The 21,114-nt window shown below is 43.7% G+C and overlaps 1 protein-coding gene across 3 annotated transcripts in view; it reads right to left on the reverse strand.

Annotated features, from left to right (window-relative positions):
• The window catches only part of ADAMTS6 (ADAM metallopeptidase with thrombospondin type 1 motif 6), a gene marked incomplete at its 5' end in the record, with an annotated part of 323,894 nt that overhangs the window by 287,410 nt on the left and 15,370 nt on the right, over positions 1-21,114 (reverse strand). For all 3 annotated transcript variants that reach the window (XM_084627958.1, XM_084627957.1, XM_084627956.1), the window contains one exon: positions 14,294-14,462. In XM_084627958.1, the coding sequence (XP_084484084.1) occupies positions 14,294-14,462 (169 nt within the window). The remainder of the gene's footprint in view (positions 1-14,293; positions 14,463-21,114) is intronic.

The raw sequence follows: 21,114 nt of genomic DNA on the forward strand, positions 1-21,114 counted from the left end.
AAATGAAATGTTTATTGAACATTATAGTTAAAAAAACCAAAACTCTAAATACTTGTTAGAAACATGAATGAGACTTTTCTTTCTTAACTCTGCCCTAAATCCTTGTCTACACCATATCTAGGGGCCCGAGACAGAAATCTTTATATTTTCCTCAAATATTATTTTTCAGTATAAGTCACAACCCCATGATGATCCACCACCCATACTGGTATGTGATCCACCACTTACTCACTGAACGAAGACCAAGCGGTTACTTACCTTACAATAACTGCTGTTCTTTGGGAGGTGTTGTGCACATACACAGTCCACTGTAAATGTGTGTGCGCTCAGCGCGCTCAAGTCAGAGACCAACAGTACCACTAGGTGGTGCAGGTGCCACGTGTGCTCAGGCGAGGTCATAAAAAGTATGTGCCCGCTGCCCATCTCTCCATTCTTTTGCACCACAGTAAGTAATGTCGGAAGCAGCGGGGAAGGTGGGAGGGCAGCAGAATGTGTATGTGCGCAACACATTTCGACAAAATTACTGTCAAGGTAAGTAACCGTTTTTTCTCCTGCAAGTGATTGAGCACATATACATTCCACTGTAGATTATGCATCAGCACTTCCCTTACAGGTGGAGGGACTTTGGATCATCTGAACAGAGACTGTAACCTTGACTTGGCATCGTCACAAGAGGCTTGAGCGATGGCATAATGAGTTGGAAAAGTATGCACAGATGACTGTGTCGCTGCCTTGCATATATCAGTTATTGAAACATTACTCAGGAAAGCTGATGTGAAAAGCATAAGAACGGCCATATTGGATCAGACCAATGGTTCGTCTAACCCAGCATTGTTTCTTCTGACAGTGGCCAATGCCAGATGCTTCAGAGGGAATGAACAGAACAGGGCAATTATCTAGCAATCCACTGTCATCCAGTCCCAGCATCTGGAGGTCACAAGTTTAGGGATACCCTGAGCATGGACTGAGCCATTATTTCTAATGGAGGAAAGAATCTAGCAACATCAGAACAGATTTTATTAGTCAGAGTTCCAATGTGAAATTCATGGAGATGACACTGACTGATCTTTAATCCTTTCAGCATAGTTTATGAAAAGCCTGGAAGAAGATCTAGGATCTAGTGTGGGCCAAGTAAAATGCTAGGGCTCTACAAAGATGCAAGGTGCTTCTTCAGCCTTAAATGAATAGGGTTTTGGGAAAAACACCACACAATTAATTGTTTGACTTAGAGGAAAGACTGACACTACCTTAGCATGTCCAGAGGATGCTTGGAAGAGCAATATACCAAATGAAGCCAGTCCCGCAGAAAGAGAAGGTGATATCTGGCGTGCAGAGTTTTGTATGTGCACAAGGCCATGTGGCTCAGGAGCTGAAAGCAGACATGCACTGTTGTTGCCAGGTTGGACCTGAGGCTGTTGGAAAGGGCAGCTATAAATTGATACTCCCACTTTCGGAGATAAGCTATGGCTGATGTGACGTGAAGGTTTGCGCCTATGAAGTTATATGTTGAGTGGATTGTAACTGTGACTTCTGCATATTTAGTTTCAGACTTAGATGGGAGGACACTTGAGGGTATGTCTACACTAAAAACTTAAGTGGACCTACATTAGGTTTATTTACAGCCACGACAGTAATTACTGTAGTGGTGCATGCCCACACTACCCTGCTGGGGTCAGTGGTGTGTGTTCTCACCAGGTGTGCTTCCACCAACCCAAAGGGGCAGTTGGGGAGTTGAGAGCCCAGTCTCATTAATTAATCATTTTTGTTGCCCTTCTCTATAACTTTTCCAATTCTAATGCTTGCAGGCATTTCCCTCTTGTGACTGTTCCTTTCACTAGCTCCCTCATTTATGTATAGCTCCCCTTTCTGAAGTTAAATGCTCCTGTGGTGGGCTTCTTTGGTATTTCATCCCCCACCCCCTCTCCCCCCCCACACACAAAGATGTTAAATTTAATTATATTATGGTCACTATTTCCAAGCAGTTTCGCTATGTTCACCTCTTGGACCAGATCCTGTGCTCCACTTAGGACTAAATCAAGAATTGCCCCTTCCATTGTGGATTCAAAAACTAGCTGCTCCAAGAGGCAGTCATTAATAGGGTCTAGAAACTGTATGTCTTCATCCCATTCTGAGGTGATGAGGTGATGTACCTAGTCAACATGGCAATAGTTGAAATCCCCCATTATTATTGAATTTTCTATTTTTATAGCCTCTCTAATATCCTTGACCATTTCACAGTCACCATCACCATACTGACCAGGTGGTCAGTAGTATATTCCTACCGCTGTTCTCTTATTATTCAGACATGGAATTTCTGTCCATAGAGATTTTGTTGTACAGCTTAAGAACATAAGAATGGCCATACTGGGTCAGACCAAAGGTCCATCCAGCCCAGTATCCTGTCTATCAACAGTGGCCAATGCCACATGCCCCAGAGGGAGTGAACCTAACAGGTAATTATCAAGTTATCTCTCTCCTGCCATCCAGCTCCACCCTCTGACAAACAGAGGCTAGGGACATCATTCCTTACCCATCCTGGCTATTAGCCATTAATGGACTTAACCTCCATGAATTTATCCAGTTCTCTTTTAAACCCTGCTATAGTCCTAGCCTTCACCACCTCCTCAGGCAAGGAGTTCCACAGGTTGACTGTGCGCTGAGTGAAGAAGAACTTCCTTTTATTTGTTTTAAACCTGCTGCCCATTAATTTCATTTGGTGGCCCCTAGTTCTTATATTATGAGAACAAGTAAATAACTTTTCCTTATTCACTTTCTCCACACCACTCATGATTTTATACCGCTATCATATCCCCCCTTTAGTCTCCTCTTTTCCAAGCTGAAAAGTCCTAGCCTCTTTCATCTCTCCTCTTATGGGACCCATTCCAAACCCCTAATCATTTTAGTTGCCCTTTTCTGAACCTTTTCTAATGCCAGGATATCTTTTTTGAGATGAGGGGACCACATCTGTATGCAGTATTCAAGATGTGGGCGTACCATGGATTTATATAAAGGCAATAAGATATTCTCCGTCTTATTCTCTATCCCTTTTTTAATGATTCCTAACATCCTGTTTACTTTCTTGACTGCCACTGCACATTGAGTGGGCGTCTTCAGAGAACTATCCATGATGACTCCAAGATCTTTCTCCTGATTAGTTGTAGCTAAATTAGTCCCCCATCATATTGTACATATGGAAAAAAAATAGAATATCAGGGTTGGAAGGGACCTCAGGAGGTCTAGTCCAACCCCCTGCTTAAAGCAGGACCAATCCCCAATTTTTGCCCCAGATCCCTAAATAGCCCCCTCAAGGATTGACCTCACAACGTTGGGTTTAAGCAGGCCAATACTCAAACCACTGAGCTATCCCTCAGTATAGGGGTTATTTTTTTCCAATGTACATTACTTTACATTTGTCCACATTAAATTTAATTTGCCATTTTTTTGCCCAACCACTTAGTTTTGTGAGATCTTTTTGAAGTTCTTCAGAGTCTGCTTTGGTCTTAACTATCTTGAGCAGTTTAGTATCATCTGAAAACTTTGCCACCTCACTGTTTTCCTCTTTCTCCAGATCATTTATGAATAAGTTGAAGACGATTGGTCCTAGGACTGACCCTTGGGGAATATCACTAGTTACCCTTCTCCATTCTGAAAATTTACCATTTATTCTTACCCTTTGTTCCCTGTCTTTTAACCAGTTCTCAATCCATGAAAGGATCTTCCCTCTGATTTCATGACAACTTAATTTACATAAGAGCCTTTGGTGAGGGACCTTGTCAAAGGCTTTCTGGAAATCTAAGTACACTATGTTCACTGGATCCCCCTTGTCCACATGTTTGTTGACCCCCTCAAAGAACTCTAATAGATTAGTAAGACATGATCTCCCTTTGCAGAAACCATGTTGACTTTTGCACAACAATTTATGTTCTTCTATGTGTCTGACAATTTTGTTCTTTACTATTGTTTCAACTAATTTGCCCGGTACTGACATTAGACTTACCGGTCTGTAATTTCCAGGATCACCTCTAGAGCCCTTCTTAAATATTGGCGTTACATTAGCTATCTTCCAGTCGTTGGGTACAGTAGCTGATTTAAAGGACAGGTTACAAAGCACAGTAAATAGTTCTGCACTTTCACATTTGAGTTCTTTTCAGAACTCTTGGGTGAATGCCATCTGGTCTGGTGACTTGTTACTGTTAAATTTCTCAATTAATTCCAAAACCTCCTCTAGTGACACTTCAATCTGTCACAATTCCTCATATTTGTCACCTACAAAAGACGGCTCAGGTTTGCGAATCTCCCTAACTTCCTCAGCCGTGAAGACTGAAGCAAAGAATTCATTTAGTTTCTCTGCGATGATTTTATCATCTTTAAATGCTCCTTTTGTATCTCGATCATCCAGGGGCCTCACTGGTTGCTTCTGATATACTTAAAAAACATTTTGTTATTACCTTTTGAGTTTTTGGCTAGCTGTTCTTCAAACTCCGTTTTGGCTTTTCTTATTACATTTTTACATTTAATTTGGCAGTGTTTATGCTCCTTTCTATTTACCTCACTAGGATTTGACTTCCACTTTTTTTTGATTCATTTAAGATTTTTACTATATTTGACTCTTTCTTTTCTTTCACATATAGTGCCACTCCCTGACCAGCTCAACCTAGTCTGTCATTCCTATACATTTTGTACCCTGGTATTCTAGTGTCTCATTGATTGTCATCATTCCACCAAGTTTCTGTGATGCCTGTTATATCAATATCCTCATTTAATACCAGGCACTCAAGTTCACCCATCTTAATATTTAGACTTCTAGCATTTATGTACAAGCACGTATAAAATCTGTCACTTTTTAGTTGTCTGCCTTCATGTGATGTAATTGAATGGTACTCTTTCATTTTATTGTTTCTCTTCAGTTCCTACCTGTACTTCATCAACTTCTATCCTCTGCTCTTTGCTAGGATATAGAGAATCCCCTTTAATAGATTCTCCTCCATGGAATATCTCTGTCCGAACCATGTGCTCCTCCACACCTGTCCGATGAAGTAGACATGTAAACTGCTTCGGGATAAAGAAAAGCTGTTACCATAGCTGTTCTTCATGGCCTACATATGGGAAAGACACCAGGACCAGTGGAAGGTACTGGTTGAAGTGGTCAAAAAGCCAGAGAAGATGTCAATATCAGCTGTGCTGCATGCACCAGAAGAGCCAAATGCATCATAGGTGCCAAATGTGTCGGTGCCAGAAGCATCGATGGAGCCAAGTGCATCATCGTTGCCAGATGCATCAGAGCTAGGTGAATTGTCGGTGTTGGGTATGCAAATGCCAGAACCAGCTGAATCTGAGGAGACCCAGGAAGGGAAAGACAAAGGAGATCCCTAGCAGCCAGGAAGTCCTGAGTAGAAGGCACCTTGGATAAATGTATTGGTGCTGATGGATCCAGTGGAGCTTATGTATGATGGGAAGGACCCAGCACAGGTGAAGACCAGACTCAATGGCCCTGAGGGAGCCGGAGTTGATAGACTCATAGAACCATAGGGTTTGAAGGGACTGCAAGGGTTATGTAGTCTAACCCAGGGGTGGGCAAACCTTTTGGCCCGAGGGCCACACCTGGGTATGGAAATTGCATGGCAGGCCATGAATGCTCACAAAATTGGGGGTTGGGGTGCAGGAGAAGATGAGGGCTCCAGCTCGGGGTGCAGGCTCTGGGGTAGGGCTGAGGGGTTGGGGGTGCAGGAGGGTGCTCTAGGCTGGCACCGAGGGGTTCGAGGGCAGGAGTTGTTGTGTCTAAACCGTCCAAGACAGATGGCTATCCAGCCTTTTTTTTTAAAACCTCCAGTGAAGGAGCTTCCACAACTTCCCTAAGCAGTCCGTTCCATTGTCCTACTGTTCTTACTCTCCAGCAAGAGAGAACAACTTTTCTCCATCTTTTTTATAGCAGATTTTCAAGTATTTGAAGACTGCTATCATGTCCTACCTTAAACTCCTCTTTTCCAAACCAAACATAATCAGTTCCTTCAGCCTTATCTCGGGTGGCTTGCATTCCATTCCTTTGATCATCTTTGTTGCTTGCCTCTGGATACTTTCCAGTTTCTCTACTTCCTGTCTATACATTGGTGACCAAAATTGGACACAGTACTTAAGATGAGGCCTCACCAGCACAGAGTAGAGCAGTACTATCACCTCTTGTGACTTGCATACTGTGCCTCTATTGATGCAACCCAAAATTGCTTTTGCTTTTTGATGATGCCACGCTTGACAGAAGAAGTGAGCGCTTCCATTTATGAGGCCTTGAACCAGTACCAGAGGTTTTACCAGATGATTTTCAGAGAGCAGTCTGAGACTTAGCCCTGGACTACACTACAAGTTTAGGTCGAATTTAGCAGCGTTACATCGATGTAACCCTGCACCCGTCCACACAATGAATCCATTTTTGTGGACTTAAAGGGCTCTCAACTTCTGTACTCCTCCCCGATGAGGGGATTAGCACTGAAATTGACATCATGGGTCGAATTTGGGGTAGTGTGGACGCAATTCGACAGTATTGGCCTCTGGGAGCTATCCCAGAGTGCTCCATTGTGACTGCTCTGGACAGTGCTTTCAACTCAGATGCACTAGCCAGGTACACAGGAAAAGCACCAGGAACTTTTGAATTTCATTTCCTGTTTGGCCAGCGTGGCGAGCTTATCAGCACAGGTGACCATGTAGTCCCAGAATCGCAAAAGAGCTCCAGCATGGACTGAATGGGACGTATTGGACCTGATCGCTGTATGGGGAGACGAATCCGTGCTATCAGAACTCCGTTCCAAAAGACGAAATGCCAATATATTTGCCAAAATCTCCAAGGGCATGATGAACAGCGGCTATAACAGGGACCCGCAGCAGTGCTGCATAAAAATTAAGGAGCTCAGGCAAGCTGACCAAAAAACCAAAGAGGCAAACAGCCGCTCCAGGTCAGAGCCCCAGACATGCCGCTTCTATGATGAGCTGCATGCAATTCTAGGGGATGCCCCTACCATTACCCCACTCCTGTCCATGGACACCTGCAAGGGCGGAGTCTCACGCAACAGGGATGAGGATTTTGGGGACAAGGAAGATCAGGAGGAGGAGGATAGCGCATACCAGGCAAGTGGAGAAACCTGTTTTATCACTCTGGAGCCAATACCCTCCCAACCCTCCCAAGGCAGGCTCCCAGACCATGAAGCCAGAGAAGGCACCTCTGGTGAGTGTACCTTTGTAAATATAATACATAATTTAAAAGTAAGCGTGTTTAATGATTAATTTGCCCTGAAGACTTGGGATGCATTCACAGCCAGTACAGCCCCTCCTTTTAAATGGCCAACCCAATGGGTGCTTGGTATGGGAAAGGAAGGCACTGCTCTTTGAAACTATTCCCACATGTTATGAAGGTTGAAAGAAGCTGAAAGACTGTGACTTACCATGGCTGCCTGCAAGCCGAATTCTATAGCCTGGCCCGACATGTGTGATCTCTCACACCAAACCAGCAGGCCCTCAATATAAGAGGCAAAATGTGAACTTGTACCGAAAGCACATGTGTTATGTAATGTTAACAGCTTGGTTCACCGTGAAAGAGTCTACCCATTGTTCTCTAAAATGTGTCTTTAAATACTACTCTCCCTTTTTTTCCTCCTGCAGCTGCAAATGTTTCAACGCTCCTATCATCTACGTCCCAGAGGCTAGTGCAGATAAGAAGGCAAAAAAATGCACTCACAATGAAATGTTCTCTGAGCTCATGCAGTCCTCCCGCACTGAAAGAGCACAGCAGAATGCGTGGAGGCCAGCAATGGCAGAGTCCAGGAAAGCACAAAATAAATGTGAGGACAGGAGGGACACACGAGAGGAGAGGTGGCAGGATCAAGATGATAGGTGGCGGCAGCATGATGAGTGGAGGCAGGATGCAATGCTGAGGCTACTGGGGGATCAAACTGATATGCTCCGGCGTCTGGTGGAGCTGCAGGAAAGGTAGCAGGAGCACAGACCGCCGCTGCAGCCCCTGTGTAACCGTCTGCCTCCTCTCCAAGTTCCATAGCTTCCTCACCCAAGAAAGAACGCGGCGGGGGGTGTCCTCTGGTCACCCAACCACTCCACCCCAGAGGACTGCCCAAGCAACAGAAGGCTGGCATTCAAGAAGTTATGAAGTGCAGTATGGCCTTGTCCTTCCCTCCTCCCCTCATCCACCATCCCACCCAGTGTTTCCCTCCTCCCCCACCCCTCCCGGGCTATCTTGGCAGTTATCCCCCTATTTGTGTGATGAATTAATAAAGAATGCATGATTTTGAAACAACAATGACTTTATTGCCTCTGCAAGCAATGATCGAAGGGGGGAGGGCGGTTGGCTTACAGGGAAGTACAGTGAACCAAGGGGGCAGGTTTTCATCAAGGAGAAACAAACAGAACTGTCACACCATAGCCTGGCCAGTCATGAAACTGGTTTTCAAAGCTTCTCTGATGCACAGCATGCCCTGCCGTGCTCTTCTAATCGCCCTGGTGTCTGACTGCGCATAATCAGTGGCCAGGCGATTTGCCTCAACCTCCCACCCCATCATAAACATCTCCCCCTTACTCTGATAGATTTTGTGGAGCACACAGCAAGCAGCAATAACAATGGGAATATTGGTTTCGCTGAGGTCTAACCGAGTCAGTAAACTGCACCAGCATGCTTTTAAATGTCCAAATGCACATTCTACCACCATTCTGCACTCGCTCAGCCTATAGTTGAACAGCTCCTTACTACTGTCCAGGCTGCTTGTGTACAGCTTCATGAGCCATGGCATTAAGGGGTAGGCTGGGTCCCCAAGGATAACTATAGGCATTTCAACATCCCCAACAGTTATTTTCTGGTCTGGGAAGTAAGTCCCTTCCTGCAGCTGTTCAAACTGACCAGAGTTCCTGAAGATGCAAGTACCTTTCCCAGCCATCCCACATTGATGTCGGTGAAATGTCCCTTGCGATCCACCAGTGCTTGCAGCACCACTGAAAAGTACCCCTTGCAGTTTACGTACTGGCTGCCAAGGTGGTCCGGTCCCAAGATAGGGATATGAGTTCCGTGTATCACCCCACTACAGTTAGGGAATCTCATTGCAGCAAAGTCATCCACTATGACCTGCACATTTCCCAGAGTTACTACCCTTGATAGCAGCAGCTCAGTGATTGCGTTGGCTACTTGGATCACAGCAACCCCCACAGTAGATTTGCCCACTCCAAATAGATTCCCGACTGACCAGTAGCTGTCTGGCGTTGTAAGCTTCCAGAGGGCTATTGTCACTTGCTTCTGAACTGTGAGGGCTGCTCTCATCTTGGTATTCTTGCGCTTCAGGGCAGGGGAAAGCAAGTCACAAAGTTCCATGAAAGTGCCCTTATGCATGCGAAAGTTTCTCAGCCACTGGGAATCATCCCAGACCTGCAACACTATGTGGTCCCACCAGTCTGTGCTTGTTTCCCGGGCCCAGAATCGGCTTTCCATGGCATGAGCCTGCCCCATTGCCACCAGGATGTCCAAATTGCCGAGGCCCGTGCTTTGAAAGAAGTCTGTGTCCATGTCCTCATCACTCTCGTCACTGCGCTGCTGTCGCCTCCTCACCTGCTTTTGCAGGTTCTGGTTCTGCACATACTGCAGGATAATGCGCGAGGTGTTTACAATGCTCATAACTGCTGTGGTGATCTGAGCGGGCTCCATGCTTGCCGTGGTATGGTGTCTGCAGGAGAGCAGAGTTGCAGCGGAATCAGTGGCTAAACACCAATGCCACAAGAATAGATATTTATAAAGAACGGCGAGAGGACCTGCAAGGTGGATTCATGAGAACAGGAGAGCAGAGTTGCAGCAGAAGTGGTGGAGGATGATGGTTAGCACCACGCACATTTCCCGAGGAAGAACACACGTACCCAGGAGCCCATGACAGATAACATGGAGAAATTCACTATTGAGACAATAGCAGCAGAATTGCAGCGGAAGTGGTGTATGACGACAGTTAGCAGTCCTACTGCACCATCTGCTGCCAGCAGCACCCAGGACACAACAGCAGCGGTGTTGGTGAGCTGAGCTGAGCGGGCTGCACACTTGCCGTGGTATGGCGTCTGCACGGAAAAAAGGCACGAAACGATTGTCTGCCGTTGCTTTCACGGAGGGAGGGGCGACTGATGACATGTACCCAAAACCACCCGCGACAATGTTTTTGCCCGATCAGGCATTGGGAGCTTAACCCAGAATTCCAATCGGCAGCGGAGACTGCGGGAATGTGGGATAGCTACCCACAGTGCAACGCTCCATAAGTCGATGCTAGACACGGTAGTGAGGACGCACTCCACCGACTTAATGCGCTTAGTGTGGACATACGCAATCGACTGCATAAAATTGATTTCTAAAAATCGACTTCTATAATATCGACCTAATTGCATAGTGTAGACATACCCTTAGAGGTAATGTCAGAGCCTGAATGCTTAGAACACTCCAATTCAAATAGAGAAGGGGAAGGATGATGTTTACTCCCAGACTTACATTTGGAGTCAGAAGTAGCTGGAGTAGCACTCTGAGTTGATCCAGAATCCTCTGGGTCATGATTGGGGCTTGGCTCAATTGCAGGTCTTATCACCTCCTTCATGAGGTGAACTTTTAAGATGATAGTCACTCTGCTTCTTAGTGTGGGTGCAAAAGAAAGTACAGATAGGGCATTTGTCCCCCTTCTGTCCCTCACCCAGAAAAAACAGACAGCTCTTGTGCCCATCTGTGACAAAGATAACATCCCTGCTCATGGCACACTGTTTAAAACCTGGGGATTTTTTCATAATAAATCCTCCAGGTACTAATAAAACTACACCCAAACTATCTATCTTATCCTATCATAAATACTAACTACAACTATACTAACTATATAGAGAACATTTTCCAAAGCTGGCTAACCAAAGCTAATGTTACAAGGAACTCCAACTCTCGCCACAGGCAGTAAGAAGGAAGTGAGAGGGAGGTGGTGGACACACACCCCTTTTATGCCCTCACCTGAGAACACAAGAACAATAGAGATATATGTGCCATGTAGGGGTACAAAAATCTCACACTCCAGTGCACTGAGCGTACATACACATCTGGTGGAATGTATATGTACACAATCACTCGAAGGAAAACTGAACATCTTCCAGACAATCTGCCCACTTCATGCCAGATATCTGAATATTTTTCTCAGATGAGTCAGAAATATCATCTTCCCCATGTCCACCAAATGCTATCGATTGGATATCCCTCTATACCTGTCTATTTTGCTGCTACAGGCTAGGTGTCCTTTGGGACTTTGGTCTAGTCTCTATTAGAAAAGGTTTACAGGTATAGCTATACTGGCAAACCCTCCTAGTGAAGACACAGTTTATATCAGCCACAGTGCTTTTACCGGTATAGCTCCTTGAATAATATAAGGTATATCAGCAAAAGCACTTTTTTTGCTGATGTAACTGCATCTACACTACAGCTTTTGCTGGTATAAAAATCACACCCTAACCAACATTACTATATCAGCAAACATTTCTCATGTAGACCTGGTCCTGGGATTTGGAAGTTGAGAAAGGATGAAAAAAAGAGATGCTGTCAGAGGTCCTGAGGAAGTTTGGGGGTTTGACAAATGGGGGTCAGAGGTTTAATAATTGTCATGGAAGGAGTTGGTAGGATTTTGGTAGCTGAGATAAGGATGTCAAAAAAGATGTGGCAGCTGGAAGAAGAGGGTTTGACAGTTGTGGTTGGGAGGAGGAGTGGAGTGGGCAGGGTGGAAGACCCACACATCTGGGAGAAATGTGGAGAGTATGTCAGAGGAAGGAACTTGGGACAAGGAGGTTCCAAGGCAGTGAGGGGGAAGTAGAGAGGAATGCATTGCAGGTGATGGTTTGCGTTTGGGGGGGTTATGGATGGGAGGGGTTTGGGGTGGCAAGGATTTGAAAGCTGTGGGTAGTATATGGACACTTTTAAGAGAGTGCAGGGACACATTTATTAGGACTGCAAGCTCTCAGTGTACACATTTGATGAACTGTGTGTGTGATGTGCACCTCTTAAAAAATGCCCATACCAGGCTGGTCATCTCACCTCCCCTCAGTTGTCACAGATGACTTTTTGGATATAGTTAATTTATCTTTCTCCCCATGTGGTGTCCTCAGGAGGGGCTGATATGTCTTCCCTGCTCTGGGGCAGTGATAAATGAAGGGAGTGAGGGATAGTTCCCTTTTATGGACACCCAGCCAGCCAGTAGCTATAAAATCCCTCTTAGTAGCTGTTCTCTAATTGCTCCAGGGTTAAAAAATCTCACTGCTACGTATAGGTAAAAGGAAGTGAGTGGGCACCTGGCCAAAAGAGCCAATGGGAAGGCTAGAACTTTTTAAAATTGAAACAAGACTCCCCTTTTGTCTGTCTGTTGTCGTTCTCCGGGGAGAGGCAGACAGGGCTGCAGTTATGCTGTAAGAAGCTTTGGGCCAGGTATGAAAAATCATCAGTATCATACCTCGAAACGACTCATCTAAAACCCCAGATATATAAGTAGATCAGGAAATGTCTAGAAAGACGCAGTTAGGTTTATCCCTTTTATTTCTTTATGGCTTGTGGACTCCTCTGTGCTAACCTCAGGTGCTTTTGTTTTGCTTGAAACCTTTAAGCTGGACCTCAAGAAAACTATTCTTGATGCTTAATCCTTGTAGTTACTCTTTTAAAATCTAGCAATAGACTGAGTTTCCAGATGTATGTTCTTCTTCTTCTTTTTTTTTTTTTTTAATAAAATTTACCTTTTTTAAGAACAGGATTGGATTTTTGTGTCTTAAGAGGTTTGTGCACATATTGTTTAATTAGCTGGTGGCAACAGCTGATTTCCCTTTTTTCTTTCTCAGCTCTTCCCCAGAGGGGGGTGAAAGGGCTTGGGGGTACCCCACAGGAAGGAATTCCCAAGTGCGCCTTCCTGGGTTCTCAAAGGGGTTTTGCACTTGGGTGCTGGCAGCATCTACCAATCCAAGGTCAGAGAAAAGCTGTAACCTTGGAAGTTTAATACAAGCCTGGAGTGGCAAGTATTAATTTTTAGAGTCCTTGATCGCCCCCACCTTCTTCATTCGAAGTGCCAGAGTGGGGAATCAGCCTTTACAGGGGCTATGATCATGGGGGGAAAAGCAGTAACCTACATTCCATGATCCTTTCTTTAAATAGGTGGAGTTGAAGGGTGCTGTTCCCCACACAGAGGAAGAACACAACTAACTGAACCACTCAGGAAAACTCTTCTCCAGGCAGGGGCCTTTGTGTTGTAATCTCAGTCAGACGGTGCCAGCAAGTTACAGTTTCTAACAATAGCAGCCAGCAGAGATTACATCAATAATGAATTTGTTACCTTTTTTTATTTTGAAATTAATATTTGCCAAACCTGTCCTATGCACTATATCTGACTAAGGACTAATGCCCAAGATTAAAGTAAACTTTTCAGAACAAACTATTCTTAAGATGTACATAAACAATAAAAGGTTAGACCATTTGTCAAAGATGTAAAAAATATTTTTTAGTTCCATAAATCTAAAACAGCTTGTTAGATTTACTCTAAATTGGCCTAAAAAAAGTTATCTTTTGGCCTCAGTCTAAGCAGGGAAAATTGAGGACAATAGAAGAGTTCTGAGAAAGTTTAAAGTGGATGGAAAATTGGGCTGTGAATGGAAACATTTTTCAACCAAAACTATGATATCACCCCTGTGACACTCATAATTAGATCACCTATGCAACTATTTTGGGAGTAACCTTAACAAACTGAATCAATAATCAGTATCAAAGGGTATCAAAGAAAAAATTGGTGACTTCCGGCTCATTTCCAAATATATTATTAATCATAACATCAACACACATTTATCATGTGTCAAGTTTTCTCAAATGAGATACACAACACTTACTAAACATTGAGCTGTATGTAATACTTAGTCACTTAAGTCGTGCCTTCCAGTCAGGGATGAGGTACACTTACAGCACACTGTGAGGAAGCCTGTGCTCATCACTACCATTGTACTCAATAAAGGAATAAAATAAGACTTACTCCCAGTGCCTTAGCCTTCAAAGACACTACATTCTTGACTTGAATCTGAAAAAAATGCAAAGCTACTTTTCAAAGGGGTGAACAGCATCATCCAAGAGGAGAGTTCCTAACACTAAACTCACAATAATTGAACCCTATTATGTATGGTACATGGAACCAATGTAGAAATAATATAAAGGTATTTTTAGTTTTAAATCTTAAATGACACTTTTTTTAAAAGAGTGAAAACATAACTGATGTTCATGCTTATTTACCTGAGACGCCACAATGAGCATGATCATAGAGATGTTGTTGGTGCATGGCAGACTTCTTGTAAATAACATGGGGATGACCACTTTCAAAACTAAAATGATTGGAATTTTCAGTTATATTCCTTAAAGGCTCAATGAAATATTCTTCATCTTCTGTAGCGATAACGCCATGCTTAAAGGAGAATAAGAAGACAAACAAAAGCAACTAGTTACTGTTTCTCTGCAAATATCCTTAATTATAAGACAACATACTAAACAGAGAAGATACCAGCTTTCCTCCCACTGAACTCACAGCAAAATCCCCACTGACTTCCGTGGGAGAAGGAGCAAGCTCCTATTAGCAACACAAAGAGAAAATGAAGAAAAAATTACTGCCTCGCTTCCTCAGTTCTTTCCCACCATTTTTGTCCAGATGTGGTAAGACAGCAAGAGACATTTTTGGTGTGTGACAATCAGCCTTTTTTTCCCTCATGAAACAATCTATTGACAACGATGTTCCAGAATTATATGATTCATATCCATTAAAAATGATGCCAAGCCAAAATGGCCTTGTTCAGAGAGTGAACACAGTGTCCCTCTATGATGGCATACCGAGAGATGTTTTAATGCCATACATTGCTTCAAAAGAGAAAACTTACATAACAGACTTATTTTAGGCAAATATTATTCAAAGAAACCACTGTGTTTTGTATCCAAATGCTGAGTTCTAACACTGTATTACACTTCTTTAGGCTCAAATTAATAATATTAATTAATTTACACTATATATGAGGGACGTTTTACATATAGATTTCTACCTCAGAATTGCACTACAGATCTTAGGCAGATCATACCTAAGCAGATTATTCGCTAGTTTGGATTCTGCCAAGGAAACTGATCATTTTTCCAAATTTTACAATGCATGAGAGAAGACCTTTTATTCTTCATTACTTCCATGTCTGCAATCTCAGATTCTCATGAAAGGGGAAGTGGTTCAGGAAAGAAAGGAGACATGTCAGGCCAACTCCACAAATTCCTACATGCCTTAATATGTGGATTTTCAGCCATTAAAACTGAACAACAGAAGAAATAACTCCAGCTTTGGAGCGCCTTTGGATGTGTAAACACGAGGGAATTGCCTTATAGACATAATTCCACACTATATTTGCCAGTCTGAAGATTCCAGTCTCTACATCAACACCTAAAGGCTTTGGAATTGATGACAATCTTTACAATATGAGAGAGAGGTACGGGACAGCAAGAGAATTGGGAAGCAGGAAGTTACAAATTCTAACCCTGGTTCTGTGGTCTTAGGCAAGTCACTTAGAAACTGATGCTATTTATATCAAAGGCATTATAAAGACTATGTTGAAGTCAACCAGAGTTAGAGATAGTTTTAAATAGTCCATTTGGTATGTCTACACTGAAGAAAAAAAACACACTGCAGCGGGTCTCAGAGGCTGGGTCTACAGACTCAGGCTTGAGGGGCTTGCACTATGGTGCTAAAAATAGCAGTATAAACATTCCCGCTTAGGCTGGATGATGGGCTCTGAGACCCACCCACCAGATGTTTGTAGACCCTGTCTCTGAGACTCGCTGCCATGGGTTTTATTTTGCAGTGTAGACATGGTCTCACTATTTAACTGAGAGTACTCATCATCTCCCAGGTGGTGCTCAGCACCTCTATTTTCAAAAATTAGCACATAAGCTATTGTGTCTCTGCAGGCAGTGTAACATGCATGCAGCAAGATTGTAAGGGGTCATTTTATCAGGCTGTAATGTTCACCTAATGACTGCCAGATATACTCTGTACATTTGCACATCCATATTTCAGTAGTTTGTATGTTGCTTGTGAAGTGCTATGGGACACTTTGGAAAGGAAGGTGCTTTATATATGTACCTTATCCATTTATTTTCAAAGACTATGAGCACATATCCTAAACTGCACACACAGCTTTCAGTTGTCTTTTCCCTACATGGAAACCATCACCATAAATGCTCCTCTTCTGCAGTAGTTTTCACTATCTGTTCACTAAACTGAGTTACTTCACAAAAGAAATAACATCTGGGCTCAAATTTAGCCAGCATATGCTGGTACGAGACCTCTTCCATACCACCTTCTTGTTGTTCCGCATCTAAATTTTCATTTAAAATAAAAATGAAAGGCTAAATTCACAAAACGGGCTCAAGCACTTAACTACCCCTTTAGGCACCTAAGTCCAACATTTAGGTGCCACTGGCATTCACAAAAGCCCCACTCAGCTGTTACCTAACCTAAAGTCACAGTAAAAATCCCTGCGACATTTCTGCCAGTGGGCATGGGCAAAACCACCAAAATCCTGACATTGCCAAACTGCTCAACATCTAATGCTCATCTAAGCTCAAGCAGGATTCATAAGATAGACGTTCCCCTTCCTGTCTTGGCTGTTGGGCCCAATCCAGTAGGCATGCTCTGAGTGTGCCTAATCCACACCAGACAGTAGGCCAATAGTTAGAGTACTCACCCAAAAGTGTGGAAGACCCAGGTTCAAATCTCTCTTCCACCCAATTCTGAAGAGTGACTTAAACGCAGATCTCCCACCTTTCAGCTGCATGCCCTAACCATGGGGCTATGGCATCATTCTCACTCACTGACTGTTCCAATGACTATTGAAGTATGTCATACAGGAGTGACTGAAAGAGACCCATTCAAGAATATCCTCCTAAAGCCCAGAGGTTGAGGGGGGAAGTCCTCACTTAGGAGATAGAAGACTTAGGTTCTAGTCTCTGCTTTTAATCTGGTCAAAGTGGCATTTCAGGATTCCAGCATCCAAGATGAATGCTCCAATCTCTAAGCTAGTCGATATACGCAGGGTAGCAGCAGCTCCTCCTCACTTTTACTTTAGAAAGCACTGACCTAACTTAGGTGCCTAACTCTAGGAGAAGGTTCATGACTAGGCATCCCAAGCAGAGACAGATGCCTCGTTTCCTTTGAAGGGTGGGGTTTAAGCAACACCCCTCCCCTCAGCATTTCCTATTGGCTAGTTTAGGCAGCTCCCCATTCAGCATGCTGGCTTCTGTGAATCCCTGTTTTAGGTACCGACGCATCATGTAGGGAGCTTGGGAGCCTACTCTGAGGTTGTGAATTCCACTAGGCAGCAGGTTGCCTGAAGGTTAGAAGCCTACAACCCCCTTATAAATCTAGCCCTAAAGCCTGGTGTACACTTAAAATTTAGGTTGACATACCCCTGACAGACATAGCTATGTCAAGCTAACCTCCAGTGTAGATGCAGCTATGTCTCTGGAAGAATGCCTCCATTGACCTATCTACTGTCTTTCGGGGAGGCAGTGTTCCTCCATTGATGGAAAAACCCATTCGGTCAGAGTAGGCTGTATCTATACTATGGGGTTATGCCAGCATAACTACCGTGACGTATCTATGCCAGTATAGTCCACATAATGTATGGACTGAGTTGCTAGCTGTTATATGGGTGCTGAGATAGCCTCAAAAACACGACCCTAGTGTAACAAACAGATGGAGTGACATCTGCCTGTGTTTACAGAACCTAAATCTCAGAGGAGAGGCCAGATCTGTTCCATTCATTTCAAAGGGTACTAACTCAAACGTTAATGATAACACTTCAAATTTCTACATTAATTCACTGCTCGGTGCATGTAAGAAAAAAGAGAGAAAATAAATACTACAAAAATCTGCAATCTACTGTGAGTAAAAACCCATGGCACCACCAAAGAGTATTGCCATACTTCTCTACCTCAAATCAAGAAATTCAATAGTACTATCTGGCCTAAGCTACACAGAGGTGCACTGATTTAACTAAAGTTTAGTTTTTAAAGTGATTTTGTTAAACAAGGACAAAAACTTTGTGTCTATATATCATGTTAAGCCTGGTGTATATCATTTAGCTTGCATCAGTAAATTTATAGATGCAAACTAAACAGTTATAACCAATTTGATACAGTTGTTCCCACACAAGGGGTTTGCAGTGATTTAACTAAATTGATTTTGAAACATATTTTAGATAAACCAATGCAGCCTCTGTATAGTCAATGACTATATCAACAAAAATACATAACAATTATGATCTTTACAATATTAGAAAGTATATGCATTTAGAAATGTTTCCAGTTTGTACACCTTTAGTAACTTTTGGCTAATGAATTCTAGGAATTGTGCTATTACATCCAAAGTGAAACTTTAAAGCACACTTTGGGCCTGCCCTTCCACTCCTTAGTCCGGCAAAACTTGCACTGGCAGCAATAAGAAGCTTCTTTGAATAAGGAGTGTGAGACTGACCATTAAGTAATTAAACATATTTATGTTTTTGAATCAATTTTCCATTTTGTGTTTTCCATTCTATTTCTATTCTACATAGTTTTTTATACCATACTCATCACCAAAGAATCTGAGTGCCTTCCAGTAATGCATTAAGCAAAATAACTCCACATATGTCACATGTTGTTCGTTCTCTTATCCTCACCCCAGAGAGAAAAGCATGTGGTGTGGGGACTCTTGTTTTGGTAGGGTGTATTTTTGTTTGCTTGAATATAAACAGTACATGAGTTAAACCTCAAGGTCCAAAACATGAGTCAAGATCATCACAATGTAAAAGTGACCTCTAAGAAATTTAACAAAACATTATCCAAGGTGGTTCTATAATTGATGGAACATTATCAGGATAGCATATTCTTAAGCATCATTTGGAGGAAGAGATGGTGATCTGGAGAGGGAATGGCACATTGTGGAATCTAGACAAAGCCATTTTTATAGACTCATTGTCCTGCTTACTCTGGTTTGGCAGGGCAGCCAGCACATATTTTAAGCTGATGGAACTTTGTTAAATTTCTTTGCAGATCACCATTAATAAACTTAATTTATGGCTTGCAATTAAAACTGTCTATCTAATGGAAAAGAAATATAATGTTACTAATAAAATAGTTTTTCTTAGAATATCATCCATTATGGAGAAATGGTAGCCTCTCCATAATTAGGGTTTTATAATGGAAGGTGGTTGAAACCCTATTTTAGCCCCCTATAAACTTCACCTTTGAACACTGGTTTGGCCTGAAAATTGTCAGATATCTGTGAAGGCAAAAGAGAACCACATCACAGTGTTTTTTAATTACAGATTATTCAAAAATTACCATAACTTGAAATATTGTCTTTTTTAATGTCTTTGTCTTTATCTAGTTTACTAACACTCCTTCAAACTTTCCATGTGGTTAAAGTTCCTTGAAGACTCAAGTGCCATCTATATATGGAAAAATATTTCAAAACTAAAAAAAATATGGCTTTTCTGGATAGTTTTGGTCCAATCCTGTTCCTACTGAATTCAGTAACAGTTGTAAACCCAGTCCTGTACCTACTAAAAACCTATTTCCTTGTTTTTATGAATTTGAGGTTTCTAAATGATGTTATAGGTAACTATGTTGTTAGGCAGCAATCTTATCTGGGTTTTGAAACAAGTTTTTTGGGAGGAGGTGTTTGTACGAATTACCATTTAAAATACACCTATTACTGAAAATATTATGGATGACATAATTTTCTCCATTGGGATAAATCATAGAATTAATGTCTGACTTTTCATATCTTCCCAGAGTAGTCCAACATGTTGCTTTCTCTCTTGTTCTTCTGTGAGGACAAGACTTGAATAAATAACGTATTTCTGTGTATTAGGCTATGTCTACACTACAAGCTAAGGCAGGGGTGGACAAACTACGGCCTGTGGGCCGGATCCAGCCCATCAGGGCTTTGGATCCGGCCCATGGGATTGCCACCCCCATGGCCCCACGCTGCTCCCAGAAGCGGCCGGCACCACATCCCTGTGGCCCCTGGGGGAGGGAAGGCAGAGGGAACTGCAGCCAATTGGAGCTTCCTGGGAGGTACCCACAGGTGAGGGCAGCACGCAGAGCCCTCTGCCCTCCCTCCCCCTCCCACCCCGGGCTGTAGGGACATGGTGCCGGCCACTTCTGGGAGCAGTGTGGGGCCAGGGCAGGCAGTGAGCCTGCCTTGGCCCTGGTGCGCGCCACTGCCACCCCGGAGCCACTCCAGGTAAGTGGCGCTGGGCCAGAGCCCGCACCCTGAACCCCTCCAGCACCCCACACCCCAACTGCCTGCCCTGAGCCCCTGCCACACCCTGCCTGCACACCAACCCCCTGCCCTGAGCCCCCTTCCTCACCCCGCACCCCTCCTTCACCCCAACCCCCTGCCCTGAGCCCCCTGCTGCACCTTGCACACCTCCTGAACCCCAACCCCCTGTCCTGAGCCCCCTTGTACACTCCGCACCCCTCCTCTGCCCCAACCCCTTGCCCTGAGCCCCTTCCTGCACACCGCACCCCCTCCCACACACCCCATTCCCTCCTGCACCCCAACCCCTTGCCCCAGCCCTAGCCCTACATTCATGGCCCTGCATGCAATTTCCCCACCCAGATGTGGCCCTCGGGCCAAAAAGTTTGCCCACCCCTGAGCTAAGGGCATGATTCCCTTGCTCATGTACCCATACTCACACTAGCTCTCATGGAGCCAGCACAGGTCTAAATCGCAGTGCAGCCGCGGTAGCACAGACACCCACTGCTGCTACCTATGCTGCCGCAGCTGCACTGCGATTTAGGCTCACGTTGGCTCTCACTGAGCTGTGCGCATTTGTGTACACAAGCAGGGGAATCATCTCACCAGCTGCTACTGTAAACGTAGCCATAGTTTGCTCTCTGTATTGACTTTGCTCTTTCTGAGACTTTCTTATCCACACATCTAGAAGCATTTTAGAACTGAGTAAATAGCAGCTTTCCTACTTTAATTTGTACACATATGTATTGTTGCTTGACAATAATGGAAGCTTCCGACCCAA

Source organism: Lepidochelys olivacea, assembly GCF_965140295.1.
Source record: "Lepidochelys olivacea isolate rLepOli2 genome assembly, chromosome: 5".
Classification (NCBI taxonomy): domain Eukaryota; kingdom Metazoa; phylum Chordata; order Testudines; family Cheloniidae; genus Lepidochelys; species Lepidochelys olivacea.